The 18,954-nt window shown below is 45.7% G+C and overlaps 1 protein-coding gene across 1 annotated transcript in view; it reads right to left on the bottom strand.

Moving 5' to 3' along the window:
- Nucleotides 1-2,147: 2,147 nt before the first annotated feature.
- gfap (glial fibrillary acidic protein) overlaps nt 2,148-18,954 on the bottom strand; it is a 30,243-nt gene continuing 13,436 nt past the window's right edge. Inside the window, exons 2-10 of the mRNA XM_073070779.1 lie at nt 16,973-17,371; nt 16,398-16,458; nt 14,212-14,307; nt 13,926-14,087; nt 10,509-10,634; nt 6,902-7,122; nt 5,666-5,709; nt 3,880-3,965; nt 2,148-3,117 (exon numbers count right to left, since the gene is read on the bottom strand). Of these exons, the coding sequence (XP_072926880.1) occupies nt 3,076-3,117; nt 3,880-3,965; nt 5,666-5,709; nt 6,902-7,122; nt 10,509-10,634; nt 13,926-14,087; nt 14,212-14,307; nt 16,398-16,458; nt 16,973-17,371 (1,237 nt within the window). The 3' untranslated portion in view covers nt 2,148-3,075. The remainder of the gene's footprint in view (nt 3,118-3,879; nt 3,966-5,665; nt 5,710-6,901; nt 7,123-10,508; nt 10,635-13,925; nt 14,088-14,211; nt 14,308-16,397; nt 16,459-16,972; nt 17,372-18,954) is intronic.

Genomic DNA, 18,954 nt, shown 5'->3' with positions numbered 1-18,954 from the left:
ATGTGCCTAACACAGGCAATTAGAATTAGGTCAGGTAGGCATTTTTTTCTCCCTCTGGAGCATCAGAGGCTGAGGAGGGAGCAGATAGAAGTTTATATGATGAGAGGCACAGACAGGGTAGTCTTTTTCCCAGGACAGAAAAGTCAAATTCTAAAGGGCGAAGCTTTAAGGTGTGAGGGGGGAGGAGTTTAAAGGAGATGAGCAAAGCAAGTTTTTTTTTAAAGCAGAGAACAGTAGGTGCCTGGAAGAGGCTGCCGAGGGTGGTGATGGAGTGTTTAAGAGGCTTTTAGGCAGGCATATCAACATGCTTGGAATGGGGCGGTGGGGGGGGGGGGGGGGGATGGGGAGCCTGTGCAGACAGATAGTATTAACTTAATTTGGCACAGACACTGCATTGCGGGCTGAAGAGCCTGTCCTGTGCTGTATCATTCATTGTGCAATGTGACTCAAGCAGGAAGTGATTCAAAACTCCAAACTGTTGCTGGAGTGTAGCAGAGTGGAATGAACACATCACCCTGTCCGAGCCTCACTGATTGCTCTATCAGCACCTTAACATCAGTGATGCAACTCAGTCCATTCATGGAATCATTTATTGATGAGATAAATTATCTATACTAATCCTCATCTGCATAAAGATCGGAGAGACCACCTCAAGGACAAGAGAAGCCAGAGGCCACTTTCGCAACACACACAAGTACTGTGTGTTGTCAGTCTTTGAGCTACAAGATCCATTTTAGACAGCAATGCACACGGTGATTTTAATCAGGCAAATAGGACATCCACCTGGGGGATAAATTGCTGGATGTAATCCAGAGAGTCTCTCAAAGACCAACCCTAGGTCCCTGTCGTGAGAGGTGGAAACAGGTATGGCCGGTAAAAGGGCTCTATTGAAGTTGTATAGGCCAATCCCCTGCACAGTGGATACGATGGAATGCAGGAGCATTGATGAACTCCAAACATATCATCGACTTCAGGGGGAGGTCATCGATGGCCTATGCTAAGGACCCAAGTAAGTAAGTAATCCAGAGATGTGGGCTTATCCAGCCAATATATTGAACCCCCACCACCAAAGTTCCCTCTAAATCCTGCTTTTTGCAGGTGGAGCGAAGGTGCTTGACAAAACAGTCCCCCAATCTACATCAGGCCTCACCAGTGTAGAACAGGCCGCATTGGGAGCAACGTTCCCTCGAAGGCGTGTGCGTGCAAAGGAATTGAAACTGTGCACAAAGGTTATCACTCTCGACCTCATCAGCATATTAAGTATATTTCACGAATGTACACGAACACATTTCCTTTTCTGGTTTCTGATGCAGACGGTGTTGACAACATGGAGTTTGCCATGATTTTTCTGCAGATTTTAGACTGGCTTATTTATACTGTTTTTATTGAAGAAATTATTGATTCACTATGTTGAATTCCAAAGAGACAAAGGGTGTGAAGCGCAAAAGAACTGCTCGTTCATTTGAAGCGAAATGGCTCAATGAAACAATAGAAACTGCTATACCAAAACCTCATGAGGTCAGGAACGTGCAGCTACGACAAATATTTATGTACAATGCAGAAACCGGCGTTACCTGTGTTTATTGTCATGATGCAAATATTGCTGGAGAATTTGCAAGTGGGAAGAAGTGGAGTAATATTTGGAAACTTGACTTTTTAAAACGTCATTTAGCAAGCAAATCACATACAGATGGTGAGCAAAAGCTCTGGTGAGAAAATCCTTCATTACCCGCTACAGGTCTGCTACGTATGTTTTGTGAGAGTGCAGATGAACGAGAGCAAAAATGATCAAACCCAGAGGAGATCAAAGTTCTTATTGACAGTGTTTTGCTAGCTGTTCAAATGAATATAAAATTCAGTGCGCACGTGTTGTCACTGGGGGAAAAAAATTGCACAGAACAAGATCTTTGCGCAAACTGGTCATTACAAATTAGAGGGAACATTGCCTACCACATTGGGCTGGGAGATTTAGATGAGAAGGCTGGCTGTCAATGAGGGTGCCCTGGAGTTGGATAGGTGAAAATTGCTGTTGGTAGCCCAAAACTCACATCCCTTCCTGGGTCACAAAATCAGTGAAAACAATTCTTTCATTAAATCTCACCATTAGGGTGATCACACTGCCTTAGATCCACACACACCCAGTCTGCTAATTTCACTTCATTTTATTGTTACACTTGCATTGGAAAAGCAATCAGACTTTAGGATGTATATAAAGAACAGTAACGAGGAGTTAATACCAGAAATTGTTAGGATGTCTGAAGATACAGATAAGTTCAAACTTTCTGTTATGGTTAGAAGAAGTGCTGCCACATTCAGAGTTTAATCGGTCCAAACAGTATTCACTGCTGCTTTCATCAGCTCTCTTCTATTTCTGGAGACAGCACTGTGCCAGTGGTGCTGAATGCTTTAGTCCCACCAGTACTAGGTAGCAACCTGGTATCTGGGGTTTAGAGACAGACTGCAGTGTGCACAGCGGCAGTGGTAGGATGTCTCCTTGTGGGCACAGGGGAGGGATGTAGCACACTCGCTGCGTTATTCCCCATGTACAGGGTATTGCCTCAGGCTCCATCTTAAAAACTGCATCAAGGACATTTCTTTGCAGACAGCTTGGGAAGGACATTAATGAACTAAAAACACTGCTTTTTATTTTGGAAATCTGAACGTAAAGTACAACATTCTGTCGGTGCACAGCAGGCCAGGGCGCCGTGTTGGAGAAAGCTGGGGTTTCAGCTCAGTGATGTTCACCAGAAGCACGAAAGTCAAAAAACAAAACCCTGTTGAGGATTCCCAGTGGCATCAATGGGACACAGCCCCTTAATGTGTATACTGGTGGCGAAGAGATACTGCCCTGCCCTGTATGCAGGGACCGGGTGGGGGGGGGAGATGATGCCTCTGCCTGCGTACATGTATCATTGGTATGTGTTGATGTGTCACACAACCTCAGGATTCCACTTCCTTTTCCTTTATCTCCTATCCTGCTCCAATGGTGGCTACACAAGGTTACTCTAGATTTGCAAGCGAACTACTGTGGGGTTTCCACGCTTATCCCTTGTTCCACTGGGCTGGAACATTTAGTTACACCACTTCCTTGTGTTCTGCACTGGATTCATTAATTATCTGTGGGCAGAGAAGAGAAATAAGAGTCAGACTAAATGTGCAGGGTCAGTTTGCTGAAACTTGATGAGTTGTGGCATTGGGGGACAGAAAGATGTATTTTTATAAAACTTCATGGTGATGCCGTAATGTCCAACAAAACAAGCATGATCTAACCATATGATAACTATTGATCAGCTCTTAAACACAAAGTCATGTCACCACAGCGTTACCAGCCCCATCCATCTCGCTCCAGGTTACACTGAAGGAGTCCAGCAATGTCTGAAGTGCTCTCTTTCAGGTGAGGTTTCAAGGGCTCATTGGCTCTCTTGGTGCTGTGCTATGGGTTCCATGGCCAGGATTTGGGTACTTGCTGGTGAAATATTTAATCCACAACCAATGTCAAAAAATAATTACCCATGATCTCAAATGGGAATAGTTGCACAGAACAACATTGTGAAAGTACTTCGATGTCTGTGCAAAATTTGGGAAATATGAGTGAAAAGAAAGATACAACTCCTTCCTTTTTACGTAATCCTGGGAGATTTACTATGCCCAACAAAAATGAGCTATATCTGCTCTCCTCAGTTTAACACAGGCCAAGTACAAAGCCTAAAGCAGAGTGGGAATCACCACTAGGCAGTGCCAAGCCCACACCTGGGCACCAGTGAGACAGGGGGCAAGCAACATTAGGACAGAGGACAGCACTGGGCAGGGGTGGGGAGATAAGGGTAACACTTTGGCAACTCCTTACTCCATCTGGGATCACCTGGTTTGTCCACTCACCTGTCCATCATGGGTCTCCACAGTTTTTATCACAATATTCCTTCTTGCTTGAGTGTCAGTGGAACCTTTAGATTCCAGACTCGTCTCTATAGTAACAAAACATAGATAATGAAATGTCAGTCCAAGAGCCCAGGGAGAGAGAAAAGGCATATACTGGGTGTCTTCCTCAATACACAAGCCTAGGGAGAGAGAACGGACATACACCAGGGGTCTGCTGAGGGCAAGAGAAAGAGACAACCTGATCTTCAGAATAAAGGAGTTTTACTCCAAGTCCAACTGGTACTCCTGCCTTGGCTTAGCAAGTTCAAGTTCAAGCTCAGTTTATTGTCATTCACGTTGATACCACCAAACAAAACAACGTTCCTCCAGACCAAGATGCACAACACATTCTGTGTTGGCAGAAACATCTCTAGCTGCATCATACTCAACACTGGTGCCCCATCCACAGCCCCTCGGGTTGCATGCTCAGCCCATTGCTGTTCCCACTACTGATGCATGACTGCATTGCTAGATCCAGCTTAAACTGGATCCTCAACTTTGCTGATGATACAACAGTGGTTGGCCTCATCAACAATGATGATGAGACAGCGTACAGAGAGGAGCTAGACTGGCTGGTAGAATGGTGTGAGCCAAACCAACTAGAGTCTCAATGTGGATAAGACCAAAGGGAGGATTGTGGACTTTAGGAAGGTGTAGGCTGTTCACTCCTCACTGCACATAAAGGGCTCCTCCATGGGGAGAGCTAGGAGCACCAAGTTTCTGGGAGAGCACATAATGGACGATCTCAAGTGGTCCCTCAACACCACCTTTTTGGTCAAGAAAGCACAGCAGCATCTCCACTTCCTGAAGTGATTGAGGTGAGTGAGGCTCCACCACTTCACTATTTTAACCAATTTTTACAGGAGCACCATTGAGAGTGTCCTGACCAGCTGTATCACCATCTGGTACGGGAATTGCAAGGCATCTGACTATGAGTTCCTACAAAGAATTATGAGGACTCCTGAGAGGATCATTGGGGTCTCTCTTCCACCAATTAGGTATATTTATCAGGAGCACGACATATGCAGGGCCTTTAGCATTGTAAATGATCCCTCCCATCTGTCCCAGAATCTCATTGACTCCCTACCATCAGATAAAAGGCATTAGAACAAGAACTGTCAGGAAGGGAAACAGCTTCTCTCCTCAGGCCGTGAGACAACTGAGCTCCCTGCCACCAGCCAGCTTTCATCATTTATGAAGCATCAGTAGTGTTATGGTGTTTACTTTTTAATTTGTGTTGTAAATGCACCTTACTATTTGTTAATTTATTTCTTTACGTGTTGTATGCATATGTGAGTTATATATACATCAGTTATCTTTCAATCTTCTGTCACTTTGTCTGTGGCTAATGAAGTTTTAAAAATCTCCATCAAGGCCCCAGAAATCTCCTTCCTTGCTTCCCACAGCATCCTGGGATAGATCTTACCTGGCTCTGGGATTTATCCACTCTTATGCCTCCTGAGATATCTAACACTGCCACTTTCCCAGTATTGACATGTTCCTGTGTGTGAGCGTATCCCTCTAGAACCTCACTCTCCTCCCTTCACCTTCAGCTTGGACACACACGTTACCTCTTTTATCCCCGTGTCTCTCCTGGGAAGGTGCAGAGGCAGATTTACCCTGTCTAATCCATGTGTTACCTGCTCTGGGATGGAAAGTAATTCAGAAAACTGCAGAGTGACACCAATATCAAATCAGCTGATCCTACTGAGCTGTACAAATACAAGGTGTTGTTGTGCACACTTACCTCGTATGTGAAGAGTGGAGAAACTCTGGACAGGCATCGAAATTCTGCAAACAAAAGGAACACGGAGCTTTCAAATAGACTGAAGGACACTTCCTTCATACTGAGGGGTGTCTGTTGGGGTTTAGTACTGAGGAGAGTGAGGCAGGAGTTGTACCGGTGACAGCCAAGAGCAGTCATTGGACTAACAGCCCAGGAACACAAGTGTTAATCTCCGCCTTAAACATCTGGTGATCATATTGGACTGGATCACGTTCACAGATCCACCCAGAACCATCAGCAGGTGGATCATATATGCCAAGGTGTCAAAACACTGTCGGGCTAGATCACAGAGTGTCTTTCAGTCTGATCCTGACACATCAGTGATCTCAGATAGTTCTGAATATGAGATGTATACACCAACCACAGTGCACAGTAAACTGGGGCATCTGCTCTCACTAGACAGAGCAGTGGCTTGCTGTTTTAGAATATAGAACACTACAGTACATTACAGGCCCTTCGGCCCACAATGTTGTGCTGACCTTTTAACCTACTCCAAGATCAATCCGACCCTTCCCTCCCACATAGGCACATGGATGAAAGAAAAATGGAGAGCTATCTAATTTTAAAAATAAATTATGTTAATTTACATTTTAATTACTTGGTTATATTTAATATGGTGTTCAATTAATATATTGTAATTCATTCTTTAAAAACGATAGATGGTATGTGTCTCTGATCTCAAGCGGCTGGAGAGGACAGGACTCTAACAAGACCAGTTGGTCTGTCTGTGTCACTATACTGTCAAAGTGCAGAGGCCTGTCCTGTCCAGGGTACTGATCAACACCTCCCACCTGGTCTTTCTGACTAAAAGAAACCTTTCTGACCTGGCTGTCTCCATCAGAGGGGGTGAGGGAAGACTGAAAGAGTGGTGGATATTGTATTTTCTGAGAATGGTAAATCTGTGATGATTTAGTAATGATCAACAATCTAGAGTAATGCAACATGGGATGGATTAGGGTTGACGAGACAGTGACCGGGGTGGGGGGGGGGGGGAGTGGGGCCGTTTGATGCTTACCTGTAAGCAAAACAACAGGTAAGAAAAACAAAATTTGGCTCTTAAATCTACACTCAAGAAGAAGGGAAAAAGCAGGAGCCAGAGACCTGGCAGAGGTAGGAGGAAGGATTGGAGGGAGGAGGCACAGAGGTGCTTGCTGGCTGAATGGGAAGTGTAGGAATGTGCGTCTCGCATAGCCTTACCGGTTCTCCTCGCCTTCCAGCAGCTTTCTGTAGGTGGCAATTTCAATGTCCAGCGCCAGTTTGACATTGAGCAGGTCCTGATATGCCTGTAGGTGACGTGCCATCTCCTCCTTCAGGTTCTGGATATCAGTCTCCATGTGGCTGATGGTGTCCTGGTAACTACTGGTCTCAAAATGGAAGCGTTCCTCCATCTCACGCAACTGGCGTTCCAATGACTCGTTCTGTCAAAAACCAAAACCAGGTCAGGACCAAAAATCACATCCAAATCCCAACAACACAGTCCCGATCCCAGCTCCCAGCGCTGGAGTTACTAATATATAACCACTTTAGCCACCACGACCCTACCTTTTCCCCATCTCTCTGCAAATTTCAGGCAAATGCTGTGTCAAAGACATTCAACAGGAGATCATTCTGAAACTGTTAACCCAAGATGTAATTGTTGGAGGCACTGGGCATGAGCTTAATCCCACACATGCCTGTGTCCATACTTGTAATTCCCAGGAGCAGGGGTGCATTTTCTATAGCCCTGGTCAGAGAATGTATTCTGCTTAGTCTGGTTCATGGAGTCTGTGATAGGCAGAGCTGTGCAGACTCAGCCAGTAGGACAGGGATAAGGGGAGCTTGCCCTAGGCTTGGAACACACACCAGCCCACATTACTCAGGGGTCTCTACAGTCCTCAAACATCAGATGTTCTATGGTTGATCCTGTCATGTGAACTTGTGAATGAAAGGCATGTTGTTCTGCACCTTCAAAAGTAATCAAGGGACCAATGTGTATTTGTGCAGAAATCTCTGAAGTGGCAGAGAAGTTAGTAAAACAGCTGGGATCCTGGGATTCATAATTAGTGTCATGGACAACATAAACTTGGTGGTTTTGTTGGACCAACACCAAACACTGGTTAAGTCACTTCTGGATTAATGCATTGAATTCTGACCAGGACATTAGAAAGGCTGTAAAGACTGTGGACAGGGTGCAAAGGAGGTTTTACTAATGGCCCCAGGGAAGGAGGAGTGCAGCTATTGTTGATGCAATGAATGTTAGGAGATTTGAAAGGGAGAACGCAACTACAGCTGTGAAGATCCCTGCTGCACCTGATGACCCTGTGATCTCCGTCTCAGAGGCTGATGTTAGACTGTCTTTAACAAGGGTGAACCCTCACAAGGCGGAAGGTCCCGATGGAATACCTGGTAAGGCTCTGAAAACCTGTGCCAACCAAATGGCGGGAGTACTCAAGGACATTTTCAACCTCTCACTGCTACGGGCAGAAGTTCACACTTACTTCAAAAAGGCAACAATTATATCAGTGCCTAAGAAGAACAATGTGGGCTGCCTTAATGACTATCACCCGGTAGCACTCACATCAACAGTGATGAAATGTTTTGAGAGGTTGGTCATGACTAGACTGAACTCCTGCCTCAGCAAGGACCTGGACCCATTGCAATTTGCCTATCGCCACAATAGGTCAATGGTAGACGCAATCTCAATGGCTCTTCACACGGCTTTAGACCACCTGGACAACACAAACACCTACGTCAAGATGCTGTTCATCGACTATAGCTCAGTATTCAATACCATCATTCCTACAATCCTGATTGAGAAGTTACAGAACCTGGGCTTCTGTATCTCCTTCTGCAATTGGATCCTCGACTTCCCAACTGAAAGACCACAGTCTGTGCGGATTGGTGATAATATCTCCTCCTGACGATCAACACTGGCGCACCTCAGGGGTGTGTGCTTAGTCCACTGCTCTACTCTCTGTATACACATGACTATGTGGCTAGGCACAGCTCAAATACCATCTACAAATTTGCTGATAACACAACCATTGTTGGTAGAATCTCAGGTGGTGACGAGAGGGCGTACGGGAGTGAGATATGCCAACTAGTGGAGTGGTGCCACAGCAACAACCTGGCACTTAACGTCAATAAGACGAAAGACCTAATTGTGGACTTCAGGAAGGGTAAGACAAAGGAACACATACCAATCCTCATGGAGAGATCAGAAGTGGAGAGAGTGAGCAGTTTCAAGTTCCTGGGTGTCAAGATCTCTGAGGATCTAACCTGGTCCCAACATATAGATGTAGTTATAAAGAAGGCAAGACAGCGACTATACTTCATTCGGAGTTTGAAGAGATTTGGCTTGTCAACAAATACACTCAAAAACTTCTACAGATGTACCGTGGAGAGCATTCTGACAGGCTGCATCACTATCTGGTATGGAGGGGGCTACTGTACAGGACCGAAAGAAGCTGCAGAGGGTTGTAAATCTAGTCTGCTCCATCTTGGGTATTAGGACATTTTCAAGGAGTGGTGTCTCAGAAAGGCAGTGTCCATTATTAAGGATCTCCAGCACCCAGGGCATGCCCTTTTCTCACTGTTACCATCAGGGAGGAGGTACAGAAGCCTGAAGGCACACACTCAGCAATTCAGGAACAGTTTCTTCCCCTCCGCCATCCAATTCCTAAATGGACATTGAAGCTTTGGACACTACTTCACTTTTTTAATATATAGTATTTCTGTTTTTGCATGATTTTTAATCTATTCAATGTACACTGTATGAAGTATACTGAATAAGGTTTGCTTACTTATTTATTGTTATTATTTTTCTTCTTCAATATTATGTACTGCATTGAACTGCTGCTGCTAAGTTAACAAATTTCACGAGAAATGCTGGTGATAATAAACCTGATTCTGATTCTGAAGATTTGATAGATGTGTACAAGGTGGCGGATAGGGCAAAGAGAGGGAAGCTGTTCCCACGGGAAATGGTTCAAGGGCCAGGAAGTATGAAATGAATGGCAAAATCTGCAGATGGGATGCCGCGAAAACAGTTAATTAAAGAGAAAAAAAAACCCTGAATAAGCTTGGAATACCAGCTGTAACAGAGTCACACAGGAAAAAGAGGCATACAGGAATTGGTAAGGTATTTGAAGTAAATAATTTGTAGGCCTCTGGGGAAAGCTGACAATGAGGCCAAATAGATGAATCCTCAAAGAGCTGACAGCCTCCTGTGTCTTAATGATTATATTTCATACACATTCCAAATGAATTGATTCTGAAAGATTGATGATAGATCAAGTGTGTTACAGTGATTTCCCCCCATGCCTTTAATTTTTGCAACACAACATGAAGTAAGATGTCAGGTACACTGTAAAGCTCACCCCCCACCCTAACCTAGCTTTCCCTGAACTGGTACCGCTAGGTTGGGTATAGAGTAATACTCCTTTAATATGGCATCACATGACTGCCATCTAAAAACCTTTTACACCATGCCTGGTCTGTGCTAAACTTTAATTAGAAGTGTTCAAAATGACAATTAGTACTCAAAGGAAATGGGGGAAAAAATGAGTCTCCAGTTGGCAGAGCTAATTACAGGATAGAATAATTGACTGCAAGTTGTCCTTGCTTCAGTATCTTCTACTGTGGAAGTAAACGTATAGGGGCAGGTGTGCTGGCAAACAACACTGACAGGTACATGATTTAATTGCTCATGGGTGTCATTCTCTCTGATTGGAAGTGAACTTCCATTTAAAAGTACATGTTCAATTTTTTGGATTTCCACAGAACTACTCCGGTCAGCCCTGCCTAGTTTCCAGGGAGAACTCACCGTGCCCTTCAAACCTTCCAGGTCACAGGTCAGGGACTGGATCTGCCTGCGAGAGTCATTCACCTCCTGCTTGGCCTGACGCAGAACTTCAGACTGGCGAGAGGCAGCGTCGGTCAGATCGGAGAACTGCACATAGAAAGTCAAGGTTACACAAACAGCACATTGGATACCAGAGGGTGAGGACAGGGGTCCAGGCTACTTCTATCAGCCAGAGCTGGACAATAGCCCACCTTCCCAGCAAACCTCACGCATTACACAAAGGGAAGTCAGCAGGTGGAAGTGCAGGCATTGAATGTGTTCAACACTGAGGTAGGTCGTTGGACAGTTTCAAGATTCAAAGTACATTTGAATCTTAAATCACTGAAGTATTTGAATCCTTAGGGACTTGGGTGTAATGGGGAACAGGCAGGAAAGTGGGGCAGAGGGCAAGATCACACCCACCCTGATCTTATAGACAATAGGTGCAGGAGTAGGCCATTCAGCCCTTCTAGCCAGCACCACCATTCACTGTGATCATGGCTGATCATCCACAATCAATACCCCGTTCCTGCCCTCTCCACATATCCCTTGACTCCGCTATCTTTAAGAGCTCTATCTAACTCTTTCTTGAAAGCACCCAGAGAATTGGCCTCCACTGCCTTCTGAGGCAGAGCATTCCACAGATCCACAACTCTCTGGGTGAAAAAGTTTTTCCTCAACTCTGTTCTAAATGGTCTACCCCTTATTCTTAAACTGTGGCCTCTGGTTCTGGACTACCCCAACATCGGGAACATGTTTCCTGCCTCTAGTGTGTCCAATCCCTTAATAATCTTATAAATCTTATGGTGTTATGGAGCAGGATGGAGGGGTAAAATCAAGTTCCCAGCTCTTTACTTCATCCCTCCCCCACCTGGTTTCACCTTGTGTTTCTCTCTCCCCTCCCCTCGCCTTTTAAATCTGCTCCTCAGCTTCTTTTCTCCAGTCCTGCCAAAGGATCTCAGCCCAAAACGTCAACTGTACTCTTTTCCGTAGATGCTGCCTGGCCTGCTGAGATCCTCCAGCATTTTGTGTGTGTTGCTCAGATTTCCAGCCTCTGCAGATTGTCTCTTATTTGTAGAGGGGTAAAATGGCCAGTACCTGCTCCTGTGCAGAATTCACCCTCCTCCAAACACATCTACAAATTATTCCCAGTTTAATATTTGTTTGTGTTTGGAACGTTGATTCCCAAAGTGTTTGTTGTTGAGTTCTCATTTGGCTTCCTGGCATTTGGAATTCAGCCAGCATTCGGTAAAGTTGATAACTAATTTACAATCAGAACTGAAGTGTCTGAATACCTGTCCAAGTACAGACAGTGACCTCATGGAAACAGATTCAAGGTCACATTCCCATCTGCACTGGATGCTGGGGGTGGGGGGGGGGGGGGGGTCACACTTCTACTTGCCCCACAGTCAAAATAAAATTATGATCTTAAAAGTAAAAGCAACTATTGCAGAAGATTCATTACCTTACAAGTGAAGGAAGTTTTCCTCTTCTCTGTTCTAAACAGCCTACCCCTCATTTTCAAACTGTGCCCTGGTCCTAGACTCCTCAGTCTGGGCAAACATCTTTCCTGTGCCCAGCCCTCAGTCTCTGAGGATATATTGCTGGTGGGGAGTGCAGCGAAGATTCACCAGACTGGTTCCAGGAATAGAGTTTGCCATATGAGAAGAGATTGAATAGGCATGGTCTCCATTCTTTGGAGTTTAAAAGAATGGAGTGCATGCCTTCTCAATCTCCCCTCATATGGCAAACTCACTATTCCTGGAATAGGTCTGTTGAATCTTCACTGCACTCCCACTGGCAAATACATCCTTTCTGAAATAGGACTGAAACCATAGAGAATGCCCCAGGTGCAGACTTACCAAGGTCCTGTAGTAAGAGTTTCTCACTCCCATCAGACTTATTATAATAAAGAATTGACATTCTACTTGTCCTTGTAACAACTTCCTCTACCTGCATGCTGACCTTCAGTTTATAAAGACACCTGGGTCCCTCTGAAAATCAACTCTCCCCAATCTCTCACCATTTAACAAATGCAGTTCCTCTTGCATTTGTACAGAGCCCTGGTGAGACCACACCTGGAGTATTGTGTACAGTTTTGGTCTCCAGGGTTAAGGAAGGACATCCTGGCTGTAGAGGAAGTGCAGCGTAGATTCACGAGGTTAATTCCTGGGATGTCCGGACTGTCTTACGCAGAGAGGTTAGAGAGACTGGGCTTGTACACGCTGGAATTAAGGAGATTGAGAGGGGATCTGATTGCAACATATAAGATTATTAAGGGATTGGACAAGATAGAGGCAGGAAATATGTTCCAGATGCTGGGAGAGTCCAGTACCAGAGGGCATAGTTTGAGAATAAGGGATAGGTCATTTAGGACAGAGTTAAGGAAAAACTTCTTCTCCCAGAGAGTTGTGGGGGTCTGGAATGCACTGCCTCGGAAGGCAGTGGAGGCCAGTTCTCTGGATGCTTTCAAGAAGGAGCTAGATAGGTATCTTATGGATAGGGGAATCAAGGGATATGGGGACAAGGCAGGAACCGGGTATTGATAGTAGTTGATCAGCCATGATCTCAGAATGGCGGTGCAGGCTCAAAGGGCCGAATGGTCTACTTCTGCACCTACTGTCTATTGTCTATATTGTGCACCAAAGTGGACAACCTTCAGTGCCTGTACTCTCCCCGTCGTGTTCACTTCAGCTGGTTCATCACTCCATCACCCCCTTTGTACTCACCTAGGTTAGTACTAACAGCCCAGCAAACTTGGAAACATTACATTGTTCCCTCAGCAACACACTCAGGAACTGAACAGGTCAGGCACAGAGTAAACAGTCAACATTTCGGGTGGAGACCCTTCACCGGGACTGTTCCCTCAGCCAAACCACTGAAAACCAACATTTCTGTTTGAGCTTTTCCTTTCATTATAGCAGAAAATGGTGGTGGTTGTTCCGGTGTGCTGTTTGCGTGGTCATTTATCCAGTTTATTTATTTAGAGATACAGTGCAGAGCAGGCTCTTCCAGCCCAGTGAGCCGTAGCACCCAGCAACCCACATCTTCAACCTAATAACAAGACCATTTATGATGACCAATTAACCTACTAAACGGTACGTCTTCAGTCTGTGGGAGGAAACCAGAGCACCTGGATGAAACCCACACACGCGGGAAGAAGATACAAACTTACTTACGGAATTGAACTCTGAACTCTGACGCTCTGAGATGTAATAGCATCGCACTAACCGCTACACTACCATGGCACCTCACCTGAAGCTTCAGGCACTGCTGTGGGATTCTAGCTGACACAGCTCAGCTGTAGTTGTGTATTAAACCTCCCCCTCCAAAACAAATGTCGTTATAAGTGCTGTCCTCTTTTCAGAGGGGAGACTGCTGGGTGTGGAACGTGCTCACCTTGGCCTTGTACCACTCCTCAGCCTCCTGCAGGTTCTTGCTGGCCACAGATTCGTATTGAGTGCGGATGTCCTTCAGTGCAGCTGTGAGGTCAGGCTTGGAGACATCTACCTCAACGTGGACCTGCTGCAACTGCAGCTGCTCGTGCAGTTCCCGAATTTCCTGACGGCCCAAGAAGAGACAGTTCAGCGGCCTGTCATCATGTCTCTCATAAGCACCTCTACCCAGATCACAGTTCTGGCCACTTGAAGCCCATCCTTGGCCACAGTAGGTCAAGTCACCTTACCTCATCATGGACTTTCTTCAGGAAGTCAATCTCATCCTGCAAGGAATTGATCTTCCGCTCCAGATCAACCCGAACCAAAGCAGCATCATCAAGGTCCTGGGGACAGGAGAATAGAAAGGACAGGGTTAGGTACACCACAGGGTCATCAGTTAAAGTACCCGCCAGGATCTGATTTTTGCTGGGGCTTCCCACACCCAGATGTTTCAGGGAAAGAGAGAATCCTGAAATAAGCAAGAGGACATCAGAGAGTTTAGTGAAGACAGGGTTTCCCCTTAACCATTGCCAGTCATTTGCTGACTAACACCCAATCAGGTTTGACACTCCCATTTCACCCAAACCTTAGCTGGTGGCTTAGGATTGGTCTAGACCATTCTTCCCCATGACAGAGGTGCTTGTATTTTACAAGAGAATGGTCACAGAATGATTTTGTGCCCTGGAGTCCGACCAGGGTCTCCAGGTCTAAGAAGCAACCCCGAGCACCCTCCACTGAAGCAAAGAGGGTCTCCGTATTCCTTGGTTGCTGCTGGTAACCTTGTCATTCATTTTCCCCTTGTGAATGGAGCAGGGGGTGTCACCCAGGGTCCTATTCCTCCCTGTAGAAGCCTGTAATCTCTAATCCTGTCAACACCCTGGTTAACCTTGTCTGCACCTCTAAGAGGGGATCTATTTCATTCAGTCATGTCAGTCACACATCTCTCATGCCACCCTTGGGTGCACTGGATGGGGAGAGGGAAGGGCTTGCCCCTGAAGGATCACTAGTCTGCTCCCTGAGGTTTTCTTTACATTCTTTAGAGATACATGGGACCCAAATTTAATAAAAGTACATGGGGGCTTTTAGGCCCATCAAGTTGTTCCAATATTTCAGAAGATCAATCCAAAGTTAAACGCGGCATCAATCTCATTCTAGCCCTCCATTCATTGCTCACCCTTATTCGGCAGTCCCAGGATCCAACGTGGAATGCAGAACGGTAACAGGCCCTTCAGGTCCATGATGTCTGGGCTCACCAGGATGTCAGACTGGACTAATGCCACCCGTCTGCACATGGTCTAGATCCCCCCAATCCCTGCCTGTTTAATTGTTTTTTAATTATCACTTTTGTGTCTGCCTCACACATTCCAAAGCATTCATATCCTTCCTGTAATGTAGTGACCAGAATGGCACACAATACTCCAAATGCAAACTAAAGTTTGACACAACACACACAAAATGCTGGTGGAACACAGCAGGCCAGGCAGCATCTATAAGGAGAAGCACTGTCGACGTTTCGGGCATTGTGACATCCCTACTTTTACCCTCAGTGCCCTGATCAATGTGTGCCTTCTTTACCACCTTATCCATGTGTGCTGCCACTTTCAAGCATTCCTCCACTCAGATTTTGTGGATTCAGGGGCAACTGTTGTGAAACCCTAGGCTCCTCCATGAATGGGGCAGGAGGTGACTGACCGATGTGTGGGCTCGAAGTTCTCAGCATCATCCCAAATAAGCCTTCTTAAATTTGAATGCCTGTAGGTCAAAGGTACCTGGGTGTTGTTAAACTTCAAAGCAGATTTGAGCACATCCTTGAAGCTTTCCTTCTGTCTGCCTGGTAATTTTCACTTATGACAGAGTGTGGACTAGAACGACGGCTGGTGTCGGGGAGGAGGAGGGAGTAGCGGACTGAGAGAGAGCAGGGCTGCTAGGCAAGGAATGTTGGCCTGCTGGAAGACTGGTGTTAATTTGCTCTTCCTTCTCTTGAATTTTTGGGGATTTTTCAGAAATACTGTTGGTGGGTAGTGCATTTCCCAATGCCACAAGAGGCCTTCTGCAGGTAGTTTGGCTCTCAGAAGCACACAGGAGGGCATGGATCACTGCTGACTAGTAGACCATGGGATTTGTGCCAGTCTGAGGTCACCACCTTCAAATGTCCTTTTTTCTCAAGTGACAAAAAGCTGTGCTGGTACATTGTCAGTGATGCTAATTTTCTTCCTTGATGTCCTCCTTCGCTGGGATGTGGCTCCTGAGAATGGTCCAAATTTTCCCAGGGTGTGAACCTTTATTGTCAGAGGGTAGTGTGGTGTTTGGGTGCAGAGTTTTCAGCTCATACTACACTGTACCAAGAAAGACTGAGGCATTGACCCATTACGCCTGATGTGTTTTATCCCTGCCAGCTCCTGTCAGAGCTTGGATCTCTTACTCAGTTTCTCACCTGTTTGTACGTGGCCAAGTTGCTCTCAATTTCTGTACGCAGATTGATCTCATCCTGTAACCTGTGGAACAGAATTTAGTGGAGTGCAGTTAAAGAGCGAGGTGCTCAGCAGTAATTGCAACAGTTCATGCTTGCAAAGTCAAAAGTTCTAAGTCACAAAGTATGCGACAGACTCCACAGATTTCTTACCGGGCACCCAATTCTTGTCTCAGCTCCCTTCTAAGATTACTACCCAGAATGAATCAGCACCTACTTGTGTGTGACTTGTTCTCAAATTCCTTCTCAAATCCACCTCCTGTTCATGCATTAGTGCACGGGAGATGTTAATTAGAAAATGAGAGTCAATCAGATCACATCTTTACAAATGCTCCTCATACATTTTGTTCCTCATACTGATCACTGTCAAGAAGGAAGAAAAAGATGGATGGATCAAATAGTGATTCTAAGGTTGGTGGGTGTGTCAGGGTGTTAATGTGGCGGGTTGGAGTATCTAGCTGTGTGAACCCAGCCCTTCCTGGGGGGACTCCACTCTCCCTCAGCAGGGCATCTCCCTCCCAGAAAGCATGGGCTCATACCTTTGTTTCAGGTTGGTCTGGTCCTCCAGCATGTTGTCCCTCTCGATTTCCAGGCGAGCCTTGGAACTGTTCAGCTGGTCCATCTGCTGCCGCAGTTCCCGGATCTCGTCCAAGTACATATCCCCCAGCCGGCTGGGCTCCTTCCCCTTGATCTGGTTAAGTTCAGTGGCCAGGACTTTATTCTGGTTCTCCAGGAAGCGCACCTTCTCAATGTAACTGGCAAAGCGATCGTTGAGCTCCATCATCTCAAACTTCTCATTGGTTCGAGTCTCCTTGAACTCTGCATTGAGGGCATTTGACAGGGTGAAGTTGAGCCTCTCCTGGTACATCACTTTAGTTGGGTAGTTAACGTGTTTCATTTGAATTACAGAGCTTCTGGAGGAGACTGGCAAAACAGACCTGTGCAGGAAGATAAAATTACCAGGCAATAAAGGTTTGTACCATGGAGAACATCACCATCTGGTATGGAGGGGTCACTGCGCAGGATCAGAAGAAGCTGCAGAAAGTTGCCCGCTCAGTCAGCTCCATCATGGGCACTAGCCTCCCCAGCATCCAGGACACCTTCAAAGGGCAATGCCTCAACAAGACTGTTTGTGTGTGGGAGGGGGCAGGAAACTTTGGAGTTCTTATGCCTTTTTTTCTGTCATTCATTCTTTGGGATTTTTCTTCTGTTTTGAGGACATCCGTGGAGAGTAAGAATTTCAGGCCGTATATTATATACATTCTCTGATATTAAATGGAACTAGTGAACTATTGGGCTAGTGATGAACCCCCATCACCCAGGACATGATCTCTTTTCACTGTGTGAGAAGGAGGAGGTACAGGAGCCTGAAGACAGACACTCAATGTTTCAGGAACAGCTTCTTTCCCTCCACCATCAGACTTCTGAATGGACAATGAACCCATGAACACTACCTCACAGTTTCCCCTCTTCTTTTTGCACTGCTTATTTAATTTATTTTTAAAATATTTATTGAAATTTATAGTTTTTATTATTCTGTATTGCTGTGTACTGCTGCTGCAATACAATTTCACATCATATGCCAGTGATATTAAACCTGATTCTAATGAAGATGCAGGAGACTGCAGATGCAGCAATCTGGAGGGAAAAGAGCAAACTCTGGAGGAATTCAACAGGTCAGGCAGCATCTGTGGGGGGAAATGAACAGTCAACATTTTGGGCTAAAGCAGGCAGCACTGTGGAGACAATACTTTGGGTCAAGACTGGATTCACACCTGAGCTTTTCCAGTTAAAATACCTTTATTCCCACCTCATTTTCTTGAGCATTCCAGAGGTCTTCCAGGCTGTGAATAACTTTGCCCTGTGACCTCCCTGCCTGCACACTATTTGATAATGGTGAATCACAACCCAGAGTCTGTGATTCTTCCCGTTATCAATTGAACCACTCTCCAAGGTACCACCCAAAGAACAATGTCTGCCAGCCATCCAGCCCGTTCACCAGGTCCTGGGCCCTGACCCAGGTGACAGATTGTACCCAGGACCTTCTGAAGTGTGTCACCACACCTGCCAGATTCTCCTGTGCACCTCTTTGGGTGAAGTAGAATTTCTAAGTCAACGTATCTGCAAAGTTCTCATGGTTCTGCTGCAAGTGTCCACAATCGAACAAAAAAAGTAACAAGAATCAAGCTGCAGATTCCACACGGACAGCCCTGAAAGGCAAGATGCAATGTGGTTCACTCGAGCTGTAGAAAGCAGATGTACTAGTTGATCCTCAAGCACGACCGGTTAGAGCTCGATCATACATCACCTAACAGTGTGTAATATTTCCTGCGTTCTTTACAGCAAGGATAATTGCCAAAATTTAAAGTTCATGGGAGTTCATTGTTGGCAGGGGTTCATGAATTGTCATAGTGAGAATTTCAGAGACATGTGGGGGGGATGGGGTGAGGGTGAGGGGGAAGGGTACGGGAGACAGTAGGGCCTCGATTCTTGCATTACCTTTGCTTCCACAGACGCAGTG

Source organism: Hemitrygon akajei, chromosome 18 (assembly GCF_048418815.1).
Source record: "Hemitrygon akajei chromosome 18, sHemAka1.3, whole genome shotgun sequence".
Lineage (NCBI taxonomy): Eukaryota > Metazoa > Chordata > Chondrichthyes > Myliobatiformes > Dasyatidae > Hemitrygon > Hemitrygon akajei.
This window is presented reverse-complemented; position numbering and strand designations above follow the sequence as displayed.